This window comes from Phlebotomus papatasi, chromosome 1 (genome assembly GCF_024763615.1).
Source record: "Phlebotomus papatasi isolate M1 chromosome 1, Ppap_2.1, whole genome shotgun sequence".
NCBI classification, from domain to species: Eukaryota; Metazoa; Arthropoda; class Insecta; order Diptera; family Psychodidae; genus Phlebotomus; species Phlebotomus papatasi.
The window spans coordinates 83,221,760-83,247,824 of NC_077222.1; the positions used below are offsets into that span (position 1 = coordinate 83,221,760).

A 26,065-nucleotide genomic window follows, 5' to 3' on the forward strand; every position below is an offset into this window, starting at 1 on the left:
TTGTAAATTGGAAAGAGATAAAACTGTGAGTATCATGGGGTTATTTGTTCTCCACTTTGGCCCCTTTTTTCACACTCACTCAACCGGCACATTTAGCTTGGATCACACTCCTTAAGAGGGTGACCCGATGAGAGGTCAATAGAAAAATACAGAAGTTAGAGCGAGACAACAAGAAAGGAGTTTGATCATGCGTTGAAATGAAAACTTCTTCCATTTCTGGGCAGGAATTTCATGGTATACAATCATCCCTACCCCGACATTTTGCTCAATACTTCAATTTTTTGGACACATCCCACTGCAAAGCTACGCCTTTGAGAAAGACCGAGACGAATATATAGATTTTGGAAGTGAGAGCAATAGGTAATGGCTTGTTGAATTCTCCCCATATAATCCTATAAGAGTAAGGAATCCAACTATAAAAAGATGTTTTTTCAATCTGTCTCACTCTCACTCCCTAGAACGTGGCACACGCCTTTACATCTGGCAACCCACACGTGTGGATGCATCGTGCGGAACGTACACGAGAAAATTCACACAAAAGATGAAGACTGCAGCAAAGCCGGTGGATTTATTGGTGAGGTGAAGATGTTCTGCGAACTTGTTGTTCTCCGACTGTGGCGACGGAAACATCGCTGCTGACATTTTTTCCACTAATACGCGCGTGTGAGTGAGAGAAAAATCGTAGATTTCCTCTAACCCTCTCCTATACCCTTCTCTCCAAGGAAATGTCCTACAGTATTTACACCCCCTCCTATATAGAAGACTCACAACTGTGATCGAGAATTCTAAACTGTGACTGACTCGGACACTTGCGATTTAACCATCGTCACAAAGTCTACCACATTTAGTCACTCACCGACTCTTCACGATGATACTCCTTCCGAATCACAGCTCCCTTGGAAAATTTCCAGGACCGTTCTTATAGATCTCTAATTTACCGAGACACTTTTCTCTTACAATTTTATTCTCGATTGACCTGGAAATAAATCAAAAGGATATTTTATTAATCTTTTAAAATTAAATAAAAAAAACTAAAATTTTTATTGAAAAAGTGAACATGGTGAAAATTGTGAAAATCTATGTAGTGAAATTAAAGAATTTGAAGCAACGAAAATAAATAAACCTTAGTAGACTGAGACTTCTGATTTTTTTTATTTTCTCAAAAGATTTTCCGTCGGTAATTTTCCGGGACTTTGCGTGCATATTTTCACCCGTTGAGTGTTTTTCGCAAAGATGATAAAATAGTGAAAAGTTTTGGGATAAACGAAAAAAAAAAAACATAAAATCTAAGAAAAAAGTGTGAGGCCTGTGAGATAAAACAAAGCAATGAATCTGGAATCTCTACCACGTCCAGAGACGATTCACGTCACAGCACCCGGTGCCCTCAATCGACCACCGCCAAGCTCACAAACAATGCCCCAGAGATCACCTTTTGCAATCCAGGAACTCCTGGGTCTCAGTGACTCCACCAGACACCAGAGTAATGCCGTGTCTGCAGTAACCCCATCACTCTATCCTGCCGTCGGTCAGACACCCTTTTCGGCAGATCACCATCAAATGACAATGGCAGCCTCCCGGATGGCATATTTCAATGCACATGCCGCCGTGGCTGCTGCTTTTTTGCCACACAACATGGCCACAGGCGCCGCTGGACCCCTATCTCTCCACCACCAATCCTCAGGTGAGCTCTCGTATTTCCCCCAAAACATCCTTACACACCGTGACTCTGTTGTGTCTCAAACCATCCAAACAAAGCCAAATACAATTCACCCAGCAAAAAAAACCCTAAGTCCTTACAATATGCAAAAATCCGTTAACAAGCTAATAAATACAACACCTTCACTAATTAACCCTTTCAATGAGTGTCTGGAGGAGCGCGAGCCATAGACAAAAAAATTCTCTCATTTGTTGTCATGTCACTTTTTGAAATTATTTTATTGGCCTCCCAGTGATTTTTGTTGTTCTTCACGTCTTTGCCATCCATTCATGCCAAAAACAATTTAGACAATTAATTTTGGTGTATGAAAAATCCGGGTGAATTTTATTTCAAACACCATCCACATGCCATCGTGAAATACGCATTTCTATTCTATTATTCTCGCCATTCAATTGAAATTCTCGTCACTTTATAGTGTTTTGCACACAAATTCATATCCCAGACTGTTAAAAATGCATGCGATAGAGGAAATTTATTCATCTATATATTGAGTGATCTATTTCGCTTTAATTGCATTTTTGCCATCCATTACACATCAACATAAGTGCTAACATCAATACAGGATTATATTACTATTAAAGTGTGGGGTGATGTTCGTTGACAAATAAAATTTTTAAACTTGATAAATATGTAAAAGGTGAAAGTAGCTTTGCAGACTGTTTCAATATCTACGTTCAAATTAATCGTAGTGTGTGTTTCTTAGTGGGTCTATTTGGCATTACTATTAACTTACATTACAACTCGAATGTCTTGGGTCAGAACCCTTAAAAACTGATCAACCTTGTGAGATAATTTGACAGAAATTGTTATTTCTTGCTTTTCGCATTTAACCCTTTAAGGACGATTGGGTCACCGGTGACCCAAAAATGAAACTTTTCCTACGGTCATCTAAAGTTGTGTTTTGCTCTAAAAAGGCAGAAAAAGTGATTTTTTCTGACCCCCGATTTTTGACCTTCTCGTCCTTAAAGGGTTAACTTCCTTTAGCTGTGACTTTTGATTAGTAAAAAATCAAATTTGACCAGTGCAGTGCAGTGGTAAAAATCAGAAATAAATTGGAATAACGATTAAAGTAACACAACTATTTAAAAGGATTGTCTTGTTAACCTAAAAAATATTTAAGAATGTTGCCTCAATTCTGAAACCAACCTCAAAAACAAAATTTTCAAAAAAACAAATATTTCAAAAAGCAATATTAGTTAGTTAAAAACCAAGATTAGATAAAAATCAAAATTTCAAGATTTCAAGAAAAACATGATTTGGAAAAACCTTGGCAAAACTAATTAAAAAAATATATTACATAGATATAAAATCGGTTTTTGGGTTTAAAGGCCTCTACACACTAGGAGCAATTCTTTTAAAAAGTGTCTTTTTAAAAAAAAATTCCCTTTCCTTGTAGGTAGAAACGTCAGAAATTTTTAAAAAACACAATTTTTGACGAAAATTTCTTCTAGTGTGGTATCTACACTAATAAGAGAAAATATAAAAAATAGTCACTAATGATAAAATCGGAAACGCTTAAGTCATACTGTATTACAGAAATATTCCTCATTAAGTTTATTCCGTACTAAGTTATTTAAATTTTATTGTTGATAATTTTATAACTCAAAACACTTTCGAGAGCCTCATAGAAAAATTTCAATAAAACAAGACATTTGACGTTTTAAAATCTTGAAAACCAACATTCGTAATGTGAACTACCAATTCGGAATACATTCGAATTGAATTTAGAGTTATAGTTGATGGACCTAATTCAGTAATTCGGAACCCTATTTGTGAATAATCACAGTTTTTGAAATCAAAATTAATTCATATCAAAATATCGTGGTTTTGGATACAGTCAAAAAAGTATATGTGTGAAACGGGAGAAATATAGACAAGAACGTAATTGGTTATTTTTCTAAATGACTTTACCCTATCCACTTACTAACCAAGATATTTGATGCTGTTTATTTTTATATTTTTTTCTTAAAAAACGTTAAACTTTAAACGTTTCTCTTAAGAAAGCAACAAAAAAGGTTTGGTGAGCAAAAAAATTGATCAGTAAAAAATTTAAATTTTATCAGTAATATATTAAATTTTGATCACAAAAAAAAAACCAAAATTCTTATAAAAATGAATAAAAGAAATTATATAAAATGAAAACTTGCTTACTTTCCCATTGCAAAAACTATGAAAATTTAATTTCCTTTAAAGTTTTAAACTGAAAGTTGCTTAAATTTCAGTACTTGCTGACCAAATTTGATTTTTTACTGCTCAAATTCCATAAAATATTTATTACACTCTAAGATAATTTTTATCACAATTGAGACCTCAGAACAGAAGGAGTCTATCGTACCTGCATTCCTCTATGAAAACTGTCCATATTTTCATCGACTAAATTGATACGTGTGTAGTGTAGGGGAAAGCGCGCTACCTTCGGACGATTTATGCTTCGCACAAATCATATTTTTTCGATGTGTTATAAATAAGTTTGGCCCATTATAATACTATATTCTAATAGCTAGTTCAAGGCCTCAAATTTTCAGAAAAGAGCTGTGAGTGAAATCCGTAAAGAACATAGATAAAAAATTAAATTGTCCGAAACTTGAGTCGTCCGAAGGTAGCGCGCTTTCCCCTTCTTAGTAAAAAGGCTTAACTAGATCAAAATTCTGGCGGCTACTGTCGCTGACTTCACTACCTATATATTATAGTCCTACAAACAAACGGCAGATAATGCGTCTAACAGTCTGATTTAGTACATGCTAAACCATAGACAATTAGAAATATGCTTGTGGACCATGGTTATGGTAGGTGGTGTAAGTGTGAAAGAACAACTATACCGATTAGTGAAAAATAAGAAGTAACGGAACCACCGATTGGCAGTATTCCTCGGAGTGTCACTTTTATCCTGGTATATTGTTACTTCAAAATAAAATTATTTTATTTTATTTATTTCTATGTAACCGGGATCCCATTGCCATTTTGTACATTGTTCAGTTCACAAGTTTATTAGGGTAAGTGTGCCAAATTTCGGCATAGTTGCATGCAAGCGACAAAGTCTTAAGTTTGAAATGTAATATTTTTAATATAAATTGAATATTTTTGTTACTCTTTTATAAGAAGTGTTGCTTGGAACCTTGCAGACAGTTTATCATTTTTATTTTCTCTAAAACCATTCTTAATACATTTTAAAATGAATAAAAATGTAGACATAGCATTGGTGGCCTATTTCGGCCACCTTCATTCTCATACTTCCTTGCCCTTCCAGAATTCTGTCAATGTCTTTTTCAGATTATCTTGCTCGTCGAAGCGACAGTTTTTGTTATTTTTTTGCATTGTACAATCTCAAGAGTATCCAAAAACTAAAAATTCATGGAAATTCGAGGAACAAAAAATATGGCCGAAATTGCAAGCTGGCCGGAATTTGGCACAATTACCCTATTCAGTTTACACTGTTCCGTGAAAAATGTTCATTCTGACGCTTCAATCATTTGCACCGGGTGGGACTCGAACTCACAACTGTGACAGTCGAGCCAGGGATCACACCGCCCAAGAGCCGAACGCTCTTATCAATTGCACCACGAATACCCAAATTAAAATTAATTTTCAAAAATTATTCACAAATTTTTATCATTTAACTCTGACAAGGATGCACTACATTAGTTCCCATTTAATTTATAAAACAAATTATCTGTAAGAAACCTGATTAAATTCGTTCCGATCTAAGGTATAGATACATATTTGCAATTACATACATCTAGGACAAAGTACTATTCCTTCGAACGTTCATGCCTTTGAATAATGTAAATTTTCTTTTATTTTTCCTAAGAGACTTACACACTTCTATTAAATACTAGTTAGCTTATCAATGAGTGAAAATCAAATTCACTGATATAGGGGAAAGCTTTCAGGCTTCACACACTCTCTGGCTTCGAACATTTCATATTCTTCCCATATTCCCTTAACGAGTCTGACCTAATTGTTTCGGGAAATACAAGACTTTTGGCTATTAAAATACATTTCCGTAGATAGATCAGCATTAAAGGAATATAGGTAAAATATGAAGTGTTCGAAGCAAGAGTGCGTGCGAAGCCTAAAAGCCTTCTCTTAATTAAATGACTCACTAATATACACGAACAAATGTTTGTAAAATGTTCGTCAAGTGCTCATGTTCCGAACAAAGTTTGTGAAAAAGTACAAACTTTTACGAATTTTTTGTAGGTTAAAACAATTTTGCAAAATTTTTTCTGTGTAAATGAAGAGGGGAATTCAAATTCGGAACATTATTTGAATCTGTTTGAATCATAAAGCAACCTCTCTATCATTTAACCCATTACGTGCTCAATGATATAATACGATGGAGACAAATTTCTATATTCCAACTCTACAGGGTTAAAACACCGTGATAATGCCAGTTTGCTTCAGAGTGGCAGTGGCGAAGTAAAGCAGATATTGCTCATGAGCACTGCTGTGAATAAGTATTCCTATTTACGTACGGAACAGGGAGTTGTGAATAAAACGGAAATGTCTCCGAGTTTTAAGAAAGAACGGAAGAATGAAGATGCATAATGGATTCACTAAAAATTTGGATGCAGAAGAAAAGAGGAAATGACCAATTTAATAGCTAAATATCAAGTTCGGTTAGAAATATGTTGTCTACATAAAATGCAATTTAGAGTCCGTCTCTGGTGACATTTGATCCTTTTGCTAATTGGAATTGGTGGCAAATTTGAGGAGTCTTTCATGTCCTGCCAGATACGTTTCTTTCATCCTCATTCATCTGTAGACAAAAAAAATCTTCAGAGAAATTTTCTGTGAGTAATTTATACTTTATGATAATTTTTTTTACGTAGAAGTCTGACTATAACTTCTCATTGAACTAATAAAGAAAAAAAAACAAAGAATATTAGAATAACTAAATAAATTCTTATATCTCTTAAGCTTAGTTCTTTTGTCGCAGGATAAACTAGAAATGCGGGCTTATTCTATAGTTCTTGTCTTTCATTCTACAGTCTTTCTCGTGTAATTGTAAATCTATTCAAGAGACACCATAGGAGAAATTCCTTTATTTATTTACTTCGCGAACACCACCAAGCGAAAAGGATGAAACAGGGTGAGGACTTATTTTAAGAAGTGGCACAACAAAGAGGAAAGTTCATTTCTTCATTATGTCACTTGCAAATTTTAGAGTTAATTAAAAATGTGAAAATGTATTAAATTTCAGTGGATATTTTTTTCACGCTTGTATCAAATCACTGTCTTTCCTTTCTCTGTGAAAATGAAATTAACTGTAGTGAGTGAGAATGCGTATTTCTCACAATTTGGCACAACAGACTTAATTTATAAAGTGTCTTTAAATAACAGCCAGAGGGTGAAAATTGTTAAATATAAATTAAACAGATAGACATAAAATCTCAGGGAAAAATTCCTTTCTCCCGATTCTGTGTAAAGAACTTACAATTTTGCGTAGAAAAGGATGAAAAGTGTGGGGAAAATAATTATTTTACACTTTGTGACACGATGCCATTTGAAAATGAAGTGAATATCCTTCGTCTTCGAATTTAATTAAACCATTAAGCGTTCCTTTTGCGCAATTCCTTAATTCATTTTGCGCGTGATAATGGTTAAGAATCCCGACGGATAATAAAATACTCAAAAACAATTATAGAATTTGTCCTTTAAATTGCAACAATCCCTTCTTTTGCATTATCTCCTCTCTTCTAACTGACTCCAAATAAAGGGAAGTCGCAGAGATTAAGATGAGGAGCAAAGAAGTGTCTATTTTATGTGTTTTAATAAAATAGAAAGGATAATAAGCGGAAAAAAGATAATAAAGTCACTGACGAAATTGAATACAGAAATCTTGGGTTTATTAAAAATGAAAATTGTATGTGAGAGAAAAACTTAGATAAAGAAAATTAACTAGGTAAAATGCGATAACTGATAGTCTTATCAATTTACATTGATTTGTAAGTACACAGAAAAAATATTTTATAAAATTATTCGTAAATGTTTGTGAATTCCTATGGGGGACTTACGAAATGCTCGTAAATCGTATAACCCACAAACAAGTTCGTAAAAGTTTGTACTTCTTTTACAAACATTGTTCGTAACATGATCACTTGACGAGCATTTTTTGTATTTTTGCAAACATTTGTTCGTAAATATTCGTAAACACACAAAAAATGTTCGTAAAATTTTGTCATTTGTTCGTAAATCTTTGTTTACTTGGCGAATATTTTACGAACATTTACGAACAAATGACAAAATTTTACGAACATTTTTTGTGTGTTTACGAACATTTACGAACAAATGTTTGTAAAAGTACAAAAAATGCTCTTCAAGTGATCATGTTACGAACAATGTTTGTGAAAAAAGTACAAAATTTTACGAACTTGTTTGTGGGTTACGATTAACGAGCATTTCGTAACTCCCCCATAGGAATTCACAAACATTTTCGAACATTTTTACAAAATATTTTTTTCTGTGTACTAGGCACCGTACAACTTTTGTTGAGACACATTTTTTCTTTGTATTAAGAGAAATTGGGGCAGCAGTAAACACAGGATACTTGTAGAGACCTAGGGGAAAGCGCTTACTTTCAGACGACTCAAGCTTCGAACAACTCATTTTTTTTTCAATATGTCCTTAATTAATTTGACTCATTATAATATTATATTTTAATAGCCAGTCCAATGCTTCAAATTTTCTGAAAAGAGTCATGGGTCAAATCCATTAAAAACATAGAAAAGAAATTGAGTTGTCCGAAGCTTGAGTCGTCCGAAAGTAGCACGCTTTCCCCTATATCAATTCATAGATACTATATACGGATCCTTGTTCACTGAAGAAATGGTCAACATAAAAACCGTGTAGACATAAATGTCAGTGCTTCGTGCTATCCCATGTTCACTACTGCCCCAGTCTCCCCTATTCTCGTGCTATTAGACTGAGAGTGGATGAAATAATAAACTTTTAAAAAATTTCATTTCAATTTAAAATTTTCAAGTTTTTAAAAATATATGTAAAATTACCATGATCATAGGGGAAGGCTTTCGGGCTTTGCACATTCTCTGAATTTGTACATTTTATTTTTTTTTCTATATCCCTTTAATAAATTTGACCTATCTACGGCAATAGTATTTTAATAATTTGTATTAAGTCACACATTTCCTGAAAAAATAGGTTAGATTCATCAAAGGAAGATAGGCAAAATATGAAGTGTTCGAAGCCAGAGTGTGTACGAAACCTGAAAGCCTTTCTTATATCGATTCATTATTCCAAGAAATGCTGAGAAATAAATTAACTCTAAACCAATTTAAGAAATAAAATATTTCAGAAAATAACCAATTCTCCAATGCTAATTTTCTTAAGAATTTCTAAATGTGACCATAAAAATATTTGTGTGTCAACTCGGCTACGGTTTATTTATTTTATCGCTCTGAATTCTAGCCAGATGAAATGAAAAAAAAACTCCCCCGAAAAAGTCCTTGTGAGCGCTTCGTATTAAACGATGAGAAAATTATCTCTCAATTTTCACCCTCAAATTCGCGAAATTGGAGTGTCTTTAGTGGATGTTTATTCGCAATCGCTTTTCAAGTCGACACAACCCAGAGTGAAAAAGGAAAATGTTCAACCAGAAGGAGTTAATTGAAAAATAAATTTCTTAAGAACCACCCTAAACTTTCTTCAGTACTTTCACCCTCAGGAAAATATATGAATACAGGGAAAGAAGTGAATGGAAGTGAACAACCGAAAGGCTATATACGCGACTTCAATTAAAATGTTTTGGAAAGTGGTGAAATGTGCGAAAATTAACCCTATAATGATGCGAGTATTTTTATATTTAGCTCACTTCCAGCACAATCTTATTAATTGAAATGTAAATCACCAAACTCGGGACGTTAAATGTCCCAAATGATGGAAATGTGCAATGAATTGGGTGGCTTTGAAACCCCTCAAATCCAAGGGTGGTGGTGTGACTGAATTAAATTGTAATGAAAATTCCTTTTTGTCTTTCCTCTAACACAACAGACTATAATGAAAATCTCTCGTGCATTTTTGTGCTCATGCTGTTTTTTCCACTCAGTTTTTGTGCATCCCTTCGTGCTAGGGGTTAGTGATTGATCAAATAAATTTATGAATTTCGTCAACTTTTGCCATAATTTTACTATAAATTACACAGTGAAAGAAAATTACCGTCTTTATCAGTGTCTGATACGAGTGATATTTTTTTTTAAGATGGGCCTTTTAGATCCGTTCACGCAGGTTATGACTTTTTTTCTAGATGTAAGGTGGAGCCATTATTTATGGACGTTATATGCTTACGAACAGTTCGCGAAAACCTTAAATTTTTACCTAAAGATTTTAAAAAAATCACAAAATTATTAATCACATCACAACTGCTAATTTTAGAATTTTTCAAACTCTGTTTCAGGCACAAAAATTTAAGATTTTTACAAGTTGTTCAAAGGTATATAACATCCATAAGTGATGACTTCACTCTATTGAAAGTTTTTTTTTTTAAATTATATCTCAGGTTTTAAGACGCGTAATGTCATTATATAGAACTCCTCTGAACATATCAAGCCCTATTCCTACATATCTTCTAAGTAATTGATATTGAACATTGGAAAATCCAAAAAATTGCAAATAGGGTAAATTAAGCTAATTCAAATCCCTGCTCCAAATGGAAATTTTTCACTACTCCAAATGGAAACGTCATTGTTTTCATGATAAATACAGTACTAAATTATTATATTTATATATTTTCTATACCACAGTTTCATTATTTTGTTAATTTTGCTCCAAATAAAGCGAATATCCATTCATATTCACAAATTTTAATTTGTTAATTTCTCAGAAAAATTAAAAGTGTACCTTTTCACCATCGAATTTTTCATCGATCGACCATGTTTTCCAAAGAAAAACACAATAAGGTGACTGTTAATTATTCGTTTTGTTTAACATTTATGTCATATTTCTGGCTGATTTTAGTTAAATTAAGTGCTAATCTTTGTTGTTAACGGTACGTAAAGTTTTCAAATTAAATAATTACCTATTTCGTGAACAAAAAGGGTTTTTCTGAAGTGTCTGCAAATGCTTCAATAGGAAATCCCGGAAATATGATTTTTTTGCAGAGATTTTCTTATTGTTTTTGATGGGAAAGGAGAAAAGACCAGGAATAAGAACAAATACTGCACTCAGGAGTCACTCAACAAGGTTTTGGAAGTCTTTCGTCGCGGTTTTACTTACACTGTTTGTCTCCAATTAGAAAATTTCCCTTGTGTCCATTTGGATTAATTTGTTTCCAATAGAAGCATTTTACGCTCGCGTATTTTTCTTGTATTTAAGAAGTTTTCAAATTACATCTAAAGAATTTTCACTAAACAGTAACATTCTAAAAGAGTCAAGGAGCAAATTTATGTAATTTTCTTCAGAAAAAAAAATATAAACTTAATGTGTTAAATCTTCTGTCAAAGTTAAAGCGTCTGGAATTCGTTTTGAATTAGGACATTTACCCTAATACAGGTATCGTGGTTTATATAGAGAAAGGTAATCAGCTTCATAAATGGACAGACTTTGAATATCACTTTTTTCACTGCTTGAACTCCACAGAGATAGCAGTATATAATTTTGAGTTATATATATATATTTCGACTTCTTACCCCCTGATGGGATCATATTTTGGTAGAATTTTGAAAATCTGAAGCCATTGTTTGTCCAGCCGTTATCTCGCCTTAAACAATTAGAGATAGAGACTTGGATCTTTCGCAGGCCCTTCCCATAAATCGACCCTGGGGACTATTAATATGCTACTCATTTTTTCTACCCCTCCTCTTCCCCTGCAAAACCATTTTTTTGTTTAGGATTGTTCGAAAACGTTTTTTCGATTTTTTTTTTCATATTCGTACGTTATTATTTTTTCATATTTGGCACTCCTTGTACAGCTTCATAATGTACAACAAGTATAAAATTTTTTGGCTGTAAGTTTTACGGCAGGTTGCCACCTGTCGCTCAGTGAGTAGCCATATCTGAAATGGCTTTGCTGGCTGTCCGTGGCAAGTAAAATGCTTGGTCTTCCACACACCACCCTTTTATGACGATCTAAGCATTGTCACAAATCCGCGTTCGCCCCAGGTCTGAGAAAAATAGTTCAGCTTCAGATCGCCAAAACAATGTCCCCTTTTCCGTCAGTCTCTAACCGAAAATTACGACTGGAGTCCACAGTTCACTGTGTGGAGCTTTGAACCCTTAACCGTTTAACGACAGGACACTTTTTACGGACTGAAAATCAACAATAAAAATTAAACTAAGAAACATAATCAATGATAAGTCTTACATATGTATAACCTAGGAAAGTTCAACACAGTCTGATTCAGTGTATTTTGTGTCTCTATGAACGCTAGGGAAAAAATAGCCCAAAAATTTAAGTAATTTTTCTGACAATACAAATGAATAATATAATTCGCTTTAATGAAAAATATTACGTATGAGTATTATAGTTTTAATTGCCAAAAGGGTTTTGCTTAAAAAAAATTAAAAGCACAAAAAATAAATAAAATCAAATATGAATTTGAGAATTTAAAAATTTGCCATTTTTGAGATTAAATATTTACTATATATCCAATAGCTGGAGATTTGCAAAAAAATATCCTAGATTCCTTCAACCTTCTACTTTACAATTATGTACAGACATAAGAAAAAAATAATTTTATGTAGTCAGGAAAAATTATTTTCTTTATGGGACACCGGTGTTCCAATCGTCCTTAAAGGGTTAATGGCTCGTTAAATACCGCTGAATCATTCCTGAAAATGGTTTTTCAATGTCAAAGGTTAGAAAGGCTTTAGACAGCGTATTTCTCAACCGAATGGTGTTATGCTTGCTGTCGTTAGAAAGGTCTTGGAATTTCTGATAGGTCTGAACCGTTTCTAATCGGTTATGAACCGATAACTAATTATTATCCTAAAATCAATTTCAATAACTCTTAAGCTATATTTTGCGAGGTCTTTTGAGTAATTTATGAATTGGTTCAAATCAGTTGAGCTCCGGTAAACAGTAAATGTTATGAAAATGCTTACCAAGATCAGCATCTAGGTTACGAGTTCGAGCAATACGCAAAACATGGCATGCTTTGCCACCCTTTTTTCTTAGATAAAAATAAACTGAACACTCTTTTTGCTTAAAAAATAATAAAATGTACTTTTCGAAGGATAGCGATGTTAAAACCTGACCACTTTCTTCTAAGCCCGCCAAATCTAATTTCACTTATTGTACCCAAACGCAATCCCTTATAGTGCATTTCTTCCCCCAGATCCATAAAAGACGAGTTCGAAAAGGAGTGATGCAATGAAAAACTTGTAAGAAGCATAGATTTCGTCAGTTTGATCAGCAACTGTGCTAGCTGCATTTGCTTTATTCTCACATTCCTTGCAAACTCTTGCTGATTCAACCGACGAATTATAAAAAAAAAACATTTTTCCCTGTGAATTCGAATTGCAGATTATTTAATTTGTTTTCCATTCACTTTTTGCATTCACAAATTTCAGTGTGGAGGGAGTCTCATTCACCTGCCCATGAGGATGACATTTTAATGGGTGGAAACGTAGAGAAGAGTAGAAAATGGAAAATTTGCACGACTTTCAAGTATTAATTTTTTAATTAAAGCGAAACAGTTGGATTTGATACCCTCACGGTGAGCAGAAAAAAAGCTCTGCTTTGGATATTAAATCAAGATTCATCATTTCACAAATGAAATTTTTGTTGAGCTTCGTTAGAAACTTTTTCCAGTGCACAGGGGAGTGTGAGAAAAATCTCTGTGAATGGAGAAAATTGAATTTAAATTGAGTTTTTTTTCTGTACATTCGCCTGTACTCTCGAATTTCCACTTGATGGCTCAACTTCAAAAGTAAGAAGCTGAAGGAATTGCCATCGTCTCAATTAACAGCAGGTAATAAATGCAGAAAGAGTCTTCAGAATATCTGCTATGGCACACAAATATAACGCTGTGTGTTCGAAAATGCTCCTCAATTCACGGATTTCATCCTTTTCTGTCTCATCTGAACATTTCATCAACCCCTCACAGCACAAATGGCAAAATGTATATATGCATGTTCATGAATGTGTTTTTGCGCGGGGGAAAGAGAACAAAAGCCACCCACATCCCTCTTTGTCAATGTGGTAGCTCTTGTATGATGATTTTCACACCTCGAAACAAGCATTTAAATGGAGCTGCCAGCCGGAAGCTCTGACGCTATTTCCTTTTCATCTTACGAGGTGTGAAACAATTAAACTAATTAACTCTCACTCTAGCAGTTGCGATTTTTTTTTAGCGCGCACACCTCTGCATCTCCGGTGAAAGAGAGGACGCGAGGTGGCTGTTTTTGTGCCATCGCATCATGTCTTACAGCTTCCGGCTTTCCGGCTTCACGAACGCTAATTCCCACTCAACAGATATATAGGTTCTGAAAATTTACCACCACTTTCATTAGCCTTTTTCCCTCGATTGTTTTTTCAGACTCTTTTCCATGGCTCTACGCATTGTGGAATGAGTATTCTGAAGGTGCTAAATAAGCTCACTTCACCGTAATACTTATATACTTAATCTTTCAGCATACGTGATACACTAATATTCATATAATTTATAATACCATATCAGAGTCAAATAAATTTGCTTTACAGTAAATGCTGTGTAATATGTCATTGTAACGATTTATGGAAAAATATAATTCTTCAAGATAACTTCAAAATGTTAATATTAACAAAGTTTAACCCTGCTGCGACATTAGGGGAGGGTGGGTAGCTTCATGTCTGTGTGACTTTTGAAAATTATAAAATTTTGGGATAATGAATTAATAGGGAAAGTGCCCCTGCTTCGTACGGTCCTAAGTTTCATAATGACTAAAGTTTTCCTATGTTTCTGAATAAATGCGACGTCGCAATATATTTTAAAAACTGAACACTTTCCCCTGGATGAAAATTTAATCATTATGAAGCTTGGGATGGTAAAAAGAATGGGTATTTTCTCATAGGGGAAAGCGCGCTACCTTCGGACGATTTATGCTTCGCACAAAGCATTTTTTTAATATGTTATAAATGTATTTGGCCCATTGTAATATTATATTTTAATAGCCAGTCCAATGCCTCAAAATTTCCGAAAAGAGCTATGGGTGAAATCCATAAGGAACATAGAGAAAAAATTGAATTGTACGAAGCTTGAGTCGTCCGAAGGTAGCGCGCTTTCCCCTATATGAGAAATATCCAGTATATTTTCAAATAACGTATGTTCAAATAAACTAATTGAATTTAGTCATTTTGAATATAATCTTTAATCCTTAAATAAATAATTCCTAAAAAAAACACATTGAGAGAGAGCGAGGCAGAATTAGCCAGCAAATGAAAATTTTATTTGCTGATATTATGGGAAAAACTTATTTTAATTAGACTGATAAATATTTCAGTGGATTCGAAGGGAGTTAATTACTCTGAACAAATAGTTTGCTCAATATTTTTTCTAACGAAAAATATAACACCCCACTGTCTAATTCTATCGTTGGCTAATTCTGACCCGGTCTCCCCTAGCAACTTAAAATTATTTCACCATTCAGTATAAATATTTTATAAAAGATGTATATGAATTGTCTATAATGCTACTATAGGTCAAATATTTTTTTTATTTTGAGCTCTCAACAAATATAACTTTGCAACTTTTATTTACTCTTTACGCTAAGACGGCGGTGGCCGATATTACACAAACATTAAATTCCTTAAAAAACTATGTACCTATCTGTCAAATTTTTGCTTTCAGGAGCTTCTCTCAAAAGCAGTATACAATTAAATTGAAATAAATTTAAAAAAAAAACTATTTATCTAGGGAGGAACAGCCGCACTTGGCCCCTAAAACTGATATAAATAAATATCATAAATATCGTATCTCTCAATGGAGTAAATTATAAATTAATAAAACGAAGATGAAGTGAGTCTGGAAACTGACTGATATTATTAAAAACAGTTGGCGAAAATGCAGTAACAGATTTTAAATCTAATACCTGATATTCCTCCTACCCTTCCCTGTCTTATTAGAATTTATTAGAACTGCTTAATATTTTTTAAAATTACATTAAAAACAATGGTAGGGTGGAATCACCAGTTCTCGCCAGTGCCCCACTTCTCGCCACTTACATTGAAATCGCTATTTTTCGCAATTTATGAAATAAATGAGTCGCAATTTTTTTGTATTGTTTCTGCTTCTACGCATAGAATCGAAAAATAATAATTATTCGTTTTGGATTCACGATTTTGATCACTTTTTAGAGCAATATTTTAAGCAAGTGCATCGAATCCAACATCTCTTACCAAATGTACTAAGTGTCGTCAAATTTTCATCAGGCCAAAAATACCTATTTGGGTAAATAATTTGTCTATTGAATATTTAATTGCACTTGTGGAATACATAAAATTTGTATTTAGTCAATTAATATTTCATTTTATATTATTTTTGTATAAAAATGAGGCATGGCGAGAAGTGGTAATATTCTGGAATTGATTTTACCACCTGTCGCCATATCTTTTCAATAGGCGACGCTAACTTCACTTCGTACATTCTCAGTTGTCAAATCTGCATTGTTTACTTTCTGCAAAAGCCCCATAATTTGATTTCTCAAATAAAAGTGAAGAAAAATCATTTAAAGAGAGTAATAATAAAGTGATCACAAGGAAAGAGAAATGGTGAATGTATTCTTTTCATAGCATTGCCTAAAATAACCGAGTGTGGTTCTTTTCAAGTGGGTGGCGAGAAGTGGTTACAAATTTTACAAAACTGGCGAAAAGTGGTAAAAAGTGGCGACGAAATGGTTATTTTTGCATTATTAATAAAAATCAGTTTTTTAAGTAGTCCAGCGTTATGTTCTAGGATTATTGTTTTCACGTATCTAGAGCCAATACATCTAAGTAACTTTGTGTCAAATTTGACTTATCTTGTAACAAGGATTCAAAAGTTATGATTAAATGAATTTAATTTTTTCCTAAACATGGCGATAGCCGGTTATTCCACCCTATATATTGATGGTTGGCTTATCAACTGTGCTAAGTGCATCTGTGTATGCCGCGCAGCGATTCGTTGCTTACAACGAATGCTGACACAAAGCAAAAGCAGTTAACATAGTTGCTTAATGAAGAATGAGCTTAACAAGTTCCAATATGCTTATTGCAATGGAGTGGCTAACCAACACGAACCACACTAATTACCCTAGCTTTCTCTTTTACAAATTGACCCTTACGAATATCACTATTCACTATTCAAGTTTAACAATTAATTTGCGAGCATTGACGTGACACTAAGGTATTCAATCACGATCATTCGATAATCCGTAGTGTTCTTAGAACTGAAAGCCAATCTCTCAAAATAGTGACCCACAGTATACGTGCTGTTCTAAGCTGAAGCGTGAAACACCGAAAGCCCTGTATTCGATAATTTTGTAAAAGTAAAACTCTCTAGTGATAAAGATCCTAAGTTTAAGTATAACGTTATAACAATGCAGTGCTAAAGAACTTGCTTTTTGAAGGCAGTGTTCATTACCTTCCTCTAGTCCACCAGGAATTCTTCTAGTATAAAAAGTGTTCGAATTGGCATCAAATGAGTTGTAGATGGTATAGGTCTGACATTCCTATCCCTGTATAAGAAAAAATAATAATGCATGTCTAGAAATTCTACTTCCCGGAAGACCTAGTTCTTCTATGAGATGTTTTCGAACATTATTATTATTAAAATTTTTCGTCAATCAGAGACAAAATCCGCCTTCGTGTCCTGGTCCTTTAAAGTTGCCAAAATTTAAATAAGCGAAGAAAAATTTAGCGTATTAATTGTTATTCTAAGCAATTCTAAGTTATTGGACTACATCAGATACTTAAAAAAAAATTCAAATAAAATGACTTTAGACTTTAAAATGTATTATCTGAATTTCAGCAAGGTGTTATAATATCTGAGAAGGCACAAGGCACCCTTTTTCTTATAAGAGTTCATACTTAATCCATTCTGTGCCCATTCAGAGATCTTTGGAGAGATTTAGTGGTTAGGGGTACATTTAATGTGCGTTAAATGATCAATAAGTGAGATATATTGATTTTTTACCTGGCCTATTGTCATCTTGGATACTTGAATGGGGACCAAAGATGTGTATATGAAATCGAGGATAAATAGACCGCCTACAGATGTTCATGTCAGGGTACAGGGATTAAATGTTGTCCCGTAGACGTCATCGCTCTCTTTCACTCAATTGATGTATGAAATTTGATATTTTCAGGAAGAAATCTACACATTCACCGTCCCATTTAATTGAGAAGAATTCCTTCAATCCATGTATACCTTTCTTTTTCAACACATCAATTGTTGTTCAATTTATTTCTACTTTAAAAAATATTTTTGACATACGGCACACTGAAATTAAATAGTTGAAAAAATACCTTATACAATAAAATGCTGTGTTCCAATGAATTTATCATAGCATAGAATGTCTCACGAAAGTTTCTTACTTTCTCACTGAATCCTAAACACTCAGAAATTATTCAGTAAAGACCACGATTTCTAGTAGACGTTTTTATTCCTTGCTCTTTACTTTCCCAACATCCATTCAAGGTTTTTCAACTCAGAATACTACAAAGTCAGAAAAAAAGAGAATGTTGTGTGAATAAACAAATGCAGTGTTGAGATTATCAGGAAGTTCAACTTGCAACTTTAGTACAAGGATCAACTCAAGAAGTTGCTTGATGACCATTTAGAGGAATACTTTCATGTCTTTTCTTCTCTGTGTGCTTTTCTTGCATCTCCCACGAGAATGTTGACACAAGTAATTAACCCTTTAGTGACACCCTCAGAAGGGAGTGAGAAGAAAAAGGACTCAACAGTCTTTGTGGAGATGATTCTTACAAGATATCTATTGTTAACCGTCACTATATAGTGCCTGATGCATTATATTTTTCTAATAACTACAAAATTGAGGAATACCCTGATATTGAGGAAGAAGGTTGACTATTTTGACTGATGTGAAATATGTGAAGAATGCAGTTCTTGCTCCTTTTCTTCAGCTCGGCATAACAAAAGCTTGCAAAAAAATCCTTTCTCACCCCTTTTCCCATTTTCATGTTCATCCAACCTCTTTTTTTTTCTCGACAACTGTAAATACACATCACGATTTTCGAGAATTCACCCAATTGAAAGGATTGAAGAAAAGTAGAAAAAATGTAAATAAAATGCAGATGAAAAGCTCGAGTAGAAGAATTTGCAATGTTTGATTTTTCCACCTACCGTGTGAGACATTTTTTGTTGAATTTCTTCAATCGTTTCACGATAGATTGACAGAAAAACGACTTCTATTGTTAATTTTATTGCCCATATTCGAAACTATTGAATTGTGTAATCCCACCGTTTCCTCTTCATCCTTCGTCTTTTTTTTTACATTCAATAGATATCAATTGATTTCATTCACCGTCATGCCCGATTCAGCACATTTGTATTTTCAAGTGAAATTTAATATTGATTTCGATTTGTAAAAGAGATATTTTCGTCAATGAATATTGCTGAAGAAAGAAAAATTAAGTCTTTAAAATTATTAAAACTGCTAATGCTTGCATGTCTTGAACACCCTAAGTTGATAACTTTAACCGTTTAGCCCCTTTCTTGAAAAGATCATCAGTTGTCTCAAGACAAGTAAAGCTATGTAGGGGAAACTGGGGCACCGCCAAACACGGGGTAGCACCAAATACTAATTTTTAATTCTAAACTACTTGGACTATCTCGACCATTGCTTCAGTGGACAAGCATCCCTATAATGCCTATAAATTTCTATAAGTCTTGTCCTCTGAAGTCGAATATCCAATTAAAAAATCGAAGTGTTTGATGCTACCCCGTGTTTGGTTGGTGGTGCCCCAGTTTCCCCTGTCTATTAAGAAAAGTTTGGTAGTTTTGTTTTTGCCAGTTGGTCTACTAATTATCAATGTAACTATATCTGTTCATTTGAAATTAAAACTTTTACAATAAATTAATAAAAAATAGATATAATCGCAACTATGTCTGTATCTCGAATCGTCACGAATTTAATGAGGGTGTCTCATGGAGAATTGGTTTTATAAGTTAAATCTGAGCTTATGCACTACATTCTTGTGAGAGTTAAATGGTAAAAGCAGCTAATGATTTTTAAAAAGTCATTTGAATTGGCGCAATAATATAACCTGACGATCCGAAGAACACTCTCGAAAGCTGGTGCTCTTATCTTATATTTTTTTAAAATATATATTTACAAAAGGATATTGCTCCATGGGCTCCATGCATACAAAATGTTTTTAAATATTATATTGAGAACTAATCCTTTTGAAAAACATTTGGAAAACATGGTTCATTCAGTCAACTTTCAAACCTATTGATTTATCAAGGATTCATTTATCTATTTATCAAGGATTCTTCCCAGTCTCAGTTTCTACGTAAAAAATAACTTAACCTCCTCCGACCCCTGAATAGAGCTTTAAAGGTTAAAACATATCTTAAAAGCACCGTATTTTCGTTTCTATTTGTCAGAATTTGATCCTGAATGGTAACTTGGAAAGGTCTAGTTAATCGTTACAATTTTTCAGATCAGTTTAATATAAATAGAGCGACCAATTGAATTGTATAAATATATATAATTCATTTAATTAAATAGAGCGACCGATTAATCGAAAAGTCGATTTTCGAAAATTCATTATAAAACTTTTTAAAAAAAATTAAATGTTGTTTTTTAGATAAAATTTTAGTATACGTTAGATCTTTCCACCATCGATATATCCTGACTTGAGCTATAATCGAAAACTATTTGATCAACTATATTTTCGGAGTTGACTCTGAAGTAAAGAATCGCAGCTACTATAAGATTATCTAGGCTTATCACTCGTTTTCAGAGCAGAGAGATAATAAAAAAACCAAACAAGGAAATTCGAAGATTATACTAAAAAGGCAGCTGCCAAGGGATGACTGCAAGGGTTAAACGGCACTTAATCTGATCAAGTGTCAAGTACACCTTTTATCTCGAAGTTAAACATGACCATATAGACAGAGTTTTCATGGCAAAACTGGCAAAACTCTGAAATGGTGAATGAAGAACCTTTCAATGAATGAAAGTCTTCAAGTGAAACAGAATTAACTGTTAGATCTTGAAATTCGTATATGTGACTTGAAACGCCCATTGATTTGAACAGTCACGATAATTTTGTCTACTTAATCAATTGGTTAATTAATTTAAATAATAATCTCATCATTTCCTAATATACCTCAATTGAGTACGTGAAGGAGTGGAGATGGAAGAAACTCCAAGATAGGCGAGTGCGCGCCCTCAAATTATTCTGTCCATCATCAAATGAGATTCTTTGTCGCTGGTTCTTTTCACCCTCCATCAAGCATCATCATCATTGTAGGTGTGAATTCCTCGTTTTCGCATCATCCGTTCTCCGTGAACGCCTTTTGATTGAATCATCACAGATAATTTGTGAGTAGCTCCGTCGTGTCTATTGATGACATCAATTGAATATCGAGGTGAGATGAAAGAAGGGAAAAAAAATAAAATTGTATTATCCACACCTTTTGGCTGGACAATCACCATGAATCTCCTTTTAGTAAGCTCTAAACCAAATAATAGATTGGCTGATTGTGGTGTATGTAAGAAATATCACGGAGCAGAACACGTTTACACTCTGTAATTTTAATATCAAAATTGGTCTTATTGTTAATGTGAATGTTTCTCCTTCATAATTCTTCTTCGTCTATATTATTTTGATACTTCTCAGAAATTTATCTTGTTCCAAGGTCTCGACGTGCTTTCATTTGTGCTTTCAACAGTAGTATCACCTTTTGTTAGTATCTCCCTGAAAGCTTTCTATGAAGGGAAAACTGAGGGTGGAAAATTGTTTATTGTTTTCGTTTATCATCCTCTTATTGGTATTTTCCTTTAGCACGTCTATTACCTTCTAACTATATTTATAGCCATTATGTAAAAAAGTTTTTTTTTCTAAAAATATCTATCTAATTTGCAAAGATTTAACTTTTTTACTGCCCAAAATTAAATATTTTACTACCCATTTTAAAGTTTTCTGACAATTTGTAATTTTTCCTATTCATTTTTTTTATTGAAATACTTTTCCTAAAACCGTAAGTATTTATCTCTTATCGGTTTCTCCTAAAGGACAGTTACTTGACTGTTGCTAGACAAATACTTTAAGTGATACACGATTACTACAAACTATGGCATCTCGTTCTCCCTTTAACCTCGTTATTTTTTTCCATAATTTTTATTCTTCATGAACAAAAAATATAACGATCCTAAATCGGTTCCTTCTAAAATTCGATCCTGAGATCGTTAATATGATTTAGGACACGGTATCAAACTCACGAATTCTAGCATTCTAAAAAGATTTTTACACTGCATCATATCCTTTTTAGCTGAGTTTAAACTAATAAAAAAAAATAAAAATATTTATCCACAACCAAGAAAATACATTAATACATTTATGTTCCTTTTTTGCAGGATTTTCTCAACTTAAAACATCTTTTGGTTCTGCTACAAGTCCATGTTTGCCTGGTAAGTCTTATAGAATTTTTAAGGTAATCGAATCAATCTTTGCCAGTCTTTCTTACAACATAGGTGATGAAGGGGCAGTTTTATGCATGAATTTCAAATTCAAATTAAACATTGATACGATTTGACAGAAATAATAAATAAATTGAATCAAAAAGTGCTTTTGTGGCATTTAGTTTTACGGTTTATAAGAAATTTGAATCTAAATAAGACCCGGAAATAATTTTATTATTAAAAATTGCTATTCATTATGCTCAGCTCCATTTTAAACTTTTCCAAATAGCATCCAAAACTTACTTCTAATATCAAGTATTTTTTTGTAGAGGAAAGTCGGACAACTTCACGAAGCTGAAGTTATATTTAAGACTCATTTGTCAAAAGTTGTGAACAATATTCAAACTAACTGGGTTCCTTCACTGAGAGAAATCCGAAAGAATTAAAATAACATTCCGCAAATGTTAATTTTACCCTGCAGTATTGATCCGAAATCTGTGTAAATATATTATGCTTTTTAGGTGTATTAGGGGTTAAAATTACCTTTTTTCATGTTATTTTTACCCTTAAAAAGGTGTAAAATTAACATTAAAAAATGTTGATATATTTTTACACCTAAAAAGTGTTAAAGTTATGAGGAAAAAAGTTAATCGCACCCCCGTTTTTTTCTTAGTGTTTAGTTTCCTTTGGGTATTGGCTACTTGAATATATGTATAAGACGTTTCCCATTTAATAATTTATTATACCAAAATTTTTGATTTTTCAAAAGTTATGCATGTACATGTACACACAGAAAAATTTTAACTCTAAATTTAAGAATATATAAGATCCTGGGAACTTAAATTGAACGTGAATCCCCGAGGCGTTTAAGCTCTGAACGAAAGAAATGGGCTAGAATCCCTACCTCTTTCAAGTTAAGATATCAGGAACTTAAGTTCTGCATTGGCTGGAAAATGAAAAATGTCTACAGATTTGCAAATTGGAACTAAAACTAAATGATCAAGGATTTAGAATTAGGGCATTGTCATTCATTGGATGGGATTTGAAATTAAATTCCTGGGTGTTTCTGTTTAAGAATTTTCCATTTTTCTGTGTGTATGAAACTGCCCCACTCTACGCTATTGTGCACTAAAATCGAGTCTGATAAAACTGAAATTTACATTATTTGATTAAGGATTTTTGAAAAGGGATTTTCTAATTGATTTCCATATCGACTTTAATATCGTTTAATATTAAAATTTTTAAAATTTCAAACTAGTGTTTCTATGGAAAACACAAATAGCATTAAATTAGCTTAAAAACAGTTTATATTCATTTAGATAATAGTTATGCTGCATGATCTCTGCCCCAACTTCTCTTATATATTTCTTCATTACTCAAATTCAAAAACAAGGCAAATGTTTCTACGATAAAAGTTCTGATTAAGATTAATTTCAGTAATTATATTGTATTACAATATCATGAATATAAATCCTTCACTAATTTTTCCAAATTGAGATAAAATGACCTCAAATATAGTAATCAAAACCAGAAAAAGGGGGTTGATAATCGGCGACAAAGCGATTCAAAATGTAAATTAATAAATCACAAAATCATATCTCACATGCAATTTAACACGCTGAGTGCAAGAGGGTCAGAAAAAGGGGCGCTTCATGGATGTTACATGCTCTTTGGTATCCCCTCTGAATCTAGTCATCATCGCTGCTGGTTGCTGATGCTTTCTATGCTTTTGTCATTCAAATTTGGGACATGAACCGTAGTACGAGGGGAGGGCTGGGGTGTCCATCGAATGAGATACATTTTGAGCATCAAATAATTGAATTAAATTCCCATTTGGGTATTACACTGGAGGTTTTTATGGAGCACTTGTGTACGCAAAACAATAAACATTGCTACAATGTTCCGCTTTTAATTCAATTCTTGTGCACGCAAAGCAATTCCAAAAATAACTTTCCAACTTTTCACGCGAGATGGTAGCACATGCGAATCAAGTATATTCTCCTTATTCCTCCTTCGTGTAAACTCCCTACCCCTGTACATTACCACATACGCGAATTTACACACCTTTTAACCATGAAATTTATGAATGTATTTGCAATGTTTTAAACATATACAGACAAAATTTCAACCCTTTCACAGTGTACAAAATATCTTTTGTCTTTTTGTCATTGAAATCCTGTCTCACCTCAAATTCATTCATTACCAACACATACCCAAATATGTCTTCTCTTTTGAGCTGCCATCGCTCCAGTTCACTTTGCTACCTATTCTCCTTTTACAAATCATCATGTATTTTTGCACATAATAAAAATATGAAGACTGAAACCGGGGAACAGGAAAAAGAGCTCATGCTAATTGAATGAAAATGAATGAAATAGGAACATAGCAACCGTAGCTAAGAATCAAAATGGCGACGACTTGTTGATATGCATCAACAAAAAGCGTAAAGTTCTAAAAATCATGTGCATTTAAGACTCCAATTATTATAAATGAATGTTACATGTTCCTATTACTAGTCTATCTGTTTCTGGCTTTGGGGTTTAAAAAACGTTTATGATAGATTTTGAAGTATAATAACAAGATTCGCTTTTTCTAGTCCTAAAACTAAAAAGCGTAAACCTAAGTATGAAAAGCATAATAGTAGGGGAGAGCGGGGCAGAATTAATCACGGATAATATTAGATTGTGGGATGTTGCAGCTTGCCTGAGCAGGAATATTGAGGAAGTGTTTATTTATTCAAAATAAACAGCTTCCTTCCTTTTTAGTGAAATATTTAACATCCTGACCTAAACATTTTTTTACAAATTATACGCAATATAAAATTTCATTTACTGTCTAATCTTACTAGAATACCTCTACAACAGAATCCAGTGGTGGAAATAAGTATGATGCCACTTGATAGTCCTTAAAAGAACTAAAAAAAAACAGAAGTCTCATAAAAATATTATACGTAGAACATAAAACCCTTTCATACCATCATGAAAAACCGAAATTTTGATTTTTTAGTCTTATGGCCTCTATACACACTAGACAAATTTATGTCCATATTGATGAGTTTTCCCTACAGAAGCGAAGAGAATTTGCTTCAATATGGACGTAAATTTCTCTAGTGTGTAGAGGTCATTAGTGCTCTTTGTAATAGAATTTTGTCTTTAAGCTGGAAATAATTATAATCATAATCAATGAAGGTTAACATAATAGTTTTATTTTTAATTTAACCCTTTTAACTAACCCTTTTTATTGTAAAGTTTTACATCAATTTTGCTTAAATATCATGGGGCAAAGTTAACCGAACAAAAATAAAAGAAAAATTAAAAACCTCAAAGCGATAGGTCTTATTTAGATACCAAAAAAAAAAACATCCAAAAAAATTTGGGTCATCCTATCAGCTAATTTTTAAATCTGTCAATATATCAGCCATGCATACTTCTAAAGCTATTTCCAAGTATCGAACGTCTTCTGTTGTTAGAGGCCAAAAAGCTTTGAGTTTTGCACCTTTGAACTATTACAACCACTACACTACTGTATTACGACTTGTAGTCATTGTAATATTCAGTTTTGGTGGTCACATCAACCCCCATTAGGGCTATAAAAAATATCTAGAGTAGGGGGAGGTGGGGCTACTTTAAGCTGTATGGGACTAGATTGTTATACAACTTTTTCGCTAAGTTCTAAATTAAGCTGATCATTACAATTATTTTATTAAGATCCACAATTATATTTCTTATAGTCTTACTCTGTATTCCTAAAGGACTTTATAGAATTAAGAAAAAAAAACAA

The 26,065-nt window shown here is 33.2% G+C and overlaps 1 protein-coding gene across 4 annotated transcripts in view; it reads left to right on the forward strand.

Annotated features, from left to right (window-relative positions):
• The first annotated feature begins 547 nt into the window (after window positions 1-547).
• LOC129810391 (visual system homeobox 2-like) overlaps window positions 548-26,065 on the forward strand; it is a 71,492-nt gene continuing 45,974 nt past the window's right edge. For 3 of the 4 annotated variants that reach the window (XM_055860837.1, XM_055860836.1, XM_055860838.1), the window contains exons 1-2: window positions 554-1,681; window positions 22,241-22,294. In XM_055860837.1, coding sequence (XP_055716812.1) covers window positions 1,327-1,681; window positions 22,241-22,294 — 409 coding nt within the window. In that variant the 5' untranslated portion in view covers window positions 554-1,326. Of the gene's footprint in view, window positions 1,682-22,240; window positions 22,295-26,065 lie in introns of all 4 variants that reach the window. The other variant, XM_055860835.1, reaches the window with a different exon arrangement.